Source organism: Rhinolophus sinicus, linkage group LG07 (genome assembly GCF_036562045.2).
Source record: "Rhinolophus sinicus isolate RSC01 linkage group LG07, ASM3656204v1, whole genome shotgun sequence".
NCBI lineage: Eukaryota > Metazoa > Chordata > Mammalia > Chiroptera > Rhinolophidae > Rhinolophus > Rhinolophus sinicus.
This window is the reverse complement of record NC_133757.1, coordinates 100,869,697-100,875,062: the sequence shown is the minus strand read 5'-3', so window position 1 is coordinate 100,875,062 and position 5,366 is coordinate 100,869,697. Positions and strand designations below refer to the sequence as shown.

The 5,366-nt window shown below is 35.3% G+C and overlaps 1 protein-coding gene across 2 annotated transcripts in view; it reads right to left on the bottom strand.

The window, feature by feature from the left end:
• Positions 1-471: 471 nt before the first annotated feature.
• Positions 472-5,366, bottom strand: part of PPID (peptidylprolyl isomerase D) — an 11,818-nt gene continuing 6,923 nt past the window's right edge. The window contains exons 7-10 of one of the 2 annotated variants that reach the window (XM_019733136.2): positions 3,506-3,647; positions 1,675-1,761; positions 1,521-1,563; positions 472-742 (exon numbers count right to left, since the gene is read on the bottom strand). In XM_019733136.2, coding sequence (XP_019588695.1) covers positions 654-742; positions 1,521-1,563; positions 1,675-1,761; positions 3,506-3,647 — 361 coding nt within the window. In that variant the 3' untranslated portion in view covers positions 472-653. Of the gene's footprint in view, positions 743-844; positions 1,564-1,674; positions 1,762-3,505; positions 3,648-5,366 lie in introns of those variants that run through there. The other variant, XM_019733135.2, reaches the window with a different exon arrangement.

The window sequence follows — 5,366 nt, the reverse complement described above, 5'->3', positions numbered from 1 at the left end:
TGTAGTATCCACTTACCTCTTCAATTCTTCAAAAATTCAGTATCAATAGCAATACACTATTGGCCTTTAAAATATATTTGACTTGTTAAATCCAAGACTGCAAGTATGAAAATAAATGTATATTCTAGACTAGAGCTTGGCATCCAGCCCACCACTTACCATTTTATTGGAACACAGCAGTGCTGTACCTGTCGGTTTACACACTGTCTGGTGACAGCTGCAGGAATGCATAGTTTGTGGCAGCCTGGGATGGTCCACAGAGCCTAACATTGACTTTCTGGCCCTTTAGTTTGCTGACCCAGCACAAACCAACCAGGTTACACAGAGCTGCATCAAAGAATTGAGGGAAACAGTATACAAACTTAAGCGTTCATCTGTTTATCCAACAAGATGTGTCTTTAGGAGTTTAAAAATATGTTGGGTACCATTCTTTGAGTAATGCAGATAGCCATGAAAAACAAATCAACTTCGTTGTATTTTATAACACTTTTATTAAGAGAGAACCTATATTAGAATTTCTAAACTGTAAACAAGGGGAACTGAAATATCAAAGGATGCACATTAGGGATTATATATAACAGACAAAACCCCTTTAATTTTCTTATTGCCTTCATACAATCAGTGTATAACATTTAAGCAAATTGAATTCCTTATTAAGCAAACATTTTTGCATACGCTGCCTTCTCTTTATCTTTCTGTGCCTTTATCTTTTGTTTGACTTTCAGCAATTCTGCCTGGATAGCTGCAAAATAAATATGTAATATGAGTTATTTTTCAAAATACCCAAAAAATTAGGTTGACCAACAAACTGATGTTTTTAGTATGATAGTTAACTCCCCCTTGATAAAACAACTCCTCCATAAAGTAACTGAACCTTATTAACAGAATATTTTACTCTGAAAAAATAATCACACAAACACAAAAATCATGAAGCATAATTTTAGAAGACTCAATTGAGAGAATTTGAATTGAATTATACAGCTTTGCCTTCCCCCTCTCCATTAGAGAGGGCAGTTAAGTGCCCCCCTTGTTTTACTTTAGCAATTAAAGAGACCAAAGGTCTATTTTAATATATAACTCTAGTATCCCTATTTGTAGTTGGTTTATTTGAAAGACAAGCTTATTTTTGTCACAGCTTCCCAAAGCTTTCCTAAAACACACATTAGATAGAAAACTTAAGGCCACATTCAGCTTAAGAAATGGTCCCAAACATTGAATTCACCCTAAATACGCTTAGTGTTGCACTTTCAACTGGAATTAAAGTAACAGGAACCAGATTTCAAATGATCTGGTAGAACAAATAGTGTTCAGATATGTGAAAATCAGTTCTGGTGAGAGACTAGAATGGAAGCTCTGTGGAGACAGGGATCTTGACTTGTTCACTGCACTATGTTCACTGACAGGCATTCTGTAACACCTGCTGAACAAGTAAGTATCGAAATGGCAAAGGGTACAATGGTTCATGAGGATAAATTCTTGAAGGACAAAATGAATTTTCATTACAGAAACTGCCAACTTACCTTTATCTTCTGGTGCTATCTCCTGAGCTTTCTTAAGATCAGCCTTTAATAGGAAAAAAAAATTAAGAAAATATTAGGTGTGTGACTTATAACAGTGGTTGTCTGTCTTAAAAAACTATTAAAAATTTTTTAAAAAATGTATAAAAAATTTTACCAGTGCTTCATTGTATTCTTTTAATCCTTGCCATCCTTGAGCTCGACGGTACAGTGCTTTGGTATTTGATGGGTCTATTTCAAGAGCCTACAAAAATTATAAAATTAGTATTTTTATCTAAATATTAAATATTAAATATATCTGCTACATTTGAATTGTATTGCCTGTCAGCTTCAAATCGACCCTTCACAGCTCTGTGATAATGGAGCTGGACCCTATAAATCTCTCTGCCAGCTGGCACAGTGTTAAGTTTTATCAGTAGAGGGCGCTACATGGAAGAGAAAGCTGTTTCTCTTCCATTGTGTTCCTCTCATTAGGTTGCTGCACTGAGCTTAGTCAACAGCACACAGCCAACTCCCTGCAGGCAGCGTCCCCAAGCACTCCAGTAAGTCCCACAAGTATGGTGCCCAGTGAACGTCTCTGCACCCAGTGAATCACAGCCACCCCCACTCCAATGAGGTCTGAGTCTCAGTCCAGGGGCGTCCAGAGTTGCCTCTTCCTAGGGGATGCCATCCTCCATCCCAGCCTAGGGGAAGCAGCTGCTCCTATATTTTACATATATAACGTTAGAATTTTCTTTACTAGCCAATCCCTCATTATTCCAATCCCCCCATACTTTTATTTTAAACTTTCTCTGTTCAAATTACTGTGTGGTTTCTATTTCCTTATTAGGCCCTAACTTCTAATAGAAAGCCATTTTGAATAAAAACTTGTGTACACTCTTCTTTATTTGAAACCTATGGTATTTTTTTTTTTTAGGAGCATGAATAACTTTTAATAGGTCTCTCCTCTGAAATAAATGTTTTAAAAATACTATACTTTGTTTACTTAACATCTTTTAAAGTTCAATTCTCACATTTTACTGAAAAGGGTGTACTATCTGCCTTAGAAAGGTCAAAAAGAGATGCAGAGTGAAGACCAATCTTTTCCATTAATAACGTTTCCCCTGTGTTGTATCCTGCCTTCTAAATATAGTCTTACCCTTTATTCCACCTACCCTACCAAATTAGGACCTCAGTTTATTTCGACTTGCTCTGGGCATAACTGACCAGCGATATACATAGCTCAATGTGCAATAAACAAAAATTAGTAGAGGTGGTCTTTCTAAAATACATGGTTTAGTATGGAAAACTTTTCAAACAAACTATACAAAAGGGAGAAAGGCGTAATTGCTTTAATTAAGGAAAGTAATGCTGCCACCTTTTTAGCTGTAGTAGTATTTCTGGATGTCTGCATAAAGAGAGCCAAATAAAAAGTTCCTTGAGGGTATGGGTTTTTCTGAAAATATCTAGACTGGTGGGTGCTTAACAGGTGCCCCACACTGCTAAACGCTTCATATGTGTCATGTAATCCTTATGGCAATCCCATGAAGTATTATTTCCATTTAACATATAAAGAAATTAAGACACTCTAGAATTAGGAACTTATTCAAGATCACAGTAAGTGACAGAGGTCTAATAAAAAAACCATGCCTGACTGACTCCACAACCCTCATTCTTAATCATTCCTGGCTTTGTTTTCTAATGCCTAGCACATAATAGGTATTCAGTACGTTAAATGAATAAGTGAGCTGATGATACATGTGCTTTGAGGAAAAAAGGAAAGGTATCTTCATAGATATTAAGTAACATAAGCTAAATAATTGAATTGAGAGCAAAAACTGAAGGTCCAAAATATTTAAAGATAAAATGATTTATAAATTATGTTTCATTGAGTCTCATTAGGTCCTATGCAGTAAGACATATTAATGTATGTATTAATAATATTGCTTTTGTTTAAGTTGATAAGTCAATCAAATCCTTTCAAAAAGTTCAATATCAAACATACTTACCTCCAAACAACTGTCGATTGCTCCCTGCCAATCTGACATCTTCAGTTTACAAGCACCAATATTCAGCATGCAGCTTAAAGCTATAGGTTGCAGCTTTGATCTATCTGCTTTCTCAATAACAGCCTTTGATCCTTCCACGTATCTAGAGAACACATTTATAAAAGTAGCAAGTAATGCCACATAAGACTTACTCTGCTTCAACTATGTCAAAAAGTGTTGTCATTTGATATAAAAAGCTCATCAAATACTAATATTAATGTTCTTAATGAGAACAATCCTTTTATTAAATACTTCTTTATTTTTATTTGTTTCAGCTTTTTTCCCAGAGTGTTCAAACAGGCCGATTTAAGAATAATCCCCAAATCGAAAGATAACTATACACTATTAACACTTTCTATTTTTAAAAACCAGGTCTCTTATGTACTTTCCAGGGTAATTATGCTTAGGATCAGCCTTCCCATTGTGAGAGAGGAAATAGAATGGGGAAAGGTGAAGAACCTGTAATGCTCGTTTTGAAATGTAATTTAATATAATTCTAGCTCTATACACTGAAAAGGGCTCAGAAACAGTAAGTATACCTGGCGCCTGGAATTTGTTTTCTAAAGCCTGTCTATCCCCACTGAAAAATATCGGGGCACTTTGGAGAAACTGCTAATACTAGTTCTGGAAACAAGGTTAGTTAAGACAAGCCTTGAACATCTTGTGCCAGGAAACAAGCCAAGTGATCCCAGACTAAGAGGAACATGTCAAAAGTATGTAGAAAAGGGGGCTCGCTGGAAAATTGTGGAACCCTTTGAGCATCAAAAAGAACAATGTTAATAGTATAGTAAGTATAATAAATTTAGGGAAAAAAACCAACAACACACGTCTATACTGATACTTAAAAAAGGGTAAGAAAAGGGAGGCTCTTTCAAACAGTAGAATGCCAGCTAGTAACTGTAGAATGAGTGATAAAATTAGAAAATCACAGTTCTGCAACCATCAATGTATTAACTGATTCAGGCAAGGATCTTCAATGATGTAAAACCAATGGATAAAAGGTCAGAAACTGGAATATGCACACATCTCACAGTACCACCTCACAGAGTACTTATTATATACACAGGGGAAAAGGCACCTTTATAACAGACAGACATCTGGCTGACACCACTTTAACCAAGTGCCAAAACTCAAAATAGGCCAAACTGACACATGCCTTCAATATGTGATTTCGTAGGAAATATATATCACCTACTTAAGTCCTCTTGCCAAAATAATGTAACCTAAACCTAATCTTGAAGAAGCAAACAAATACAGATGGTATTCTATAAGACAACCTACTCAGACTTCACAAAATGCAAATGACTGAAAAAACTTGTAGAGTAGGGACTATTCAAGATGAGAGGAAACTACCGTAGAGACATAAGATCAAATGCTGCAACAGACTCTGAAGTAAAAAGAAACAAATGGGAAAATTTGAATATGGATTACATAGTAGATAATGTAGGAACGCTATTTTGGGAAGATTATAATGGCACTGAAGTTATGTGGAAGAATGTCCTCGTTTCTTAGGAAGTACTTGCTAAAATATTTAGGGGTGAAGTGTCATGGTATCTGTAACATCCTTGCAAAATGATTCTATAAAAACAAATACAGCAAAAGTTAAAAACTAGTGAACGAAGGTTAACGTATATGAGTAGTACTGATGTACTATTCATTCAACTTTTCTGTATTCTGAAATTTTTCAAAATAGGCTGGAGGCAACAAAAATGCATCTATTTCAACACACCTGGTTACTCTGCAAGTAATTTGCCAAAAATACAATAAACAACTTTTGAATTTCAGTTTATAATTTAACATGCAAGTTCTTAAAAGTAATTTA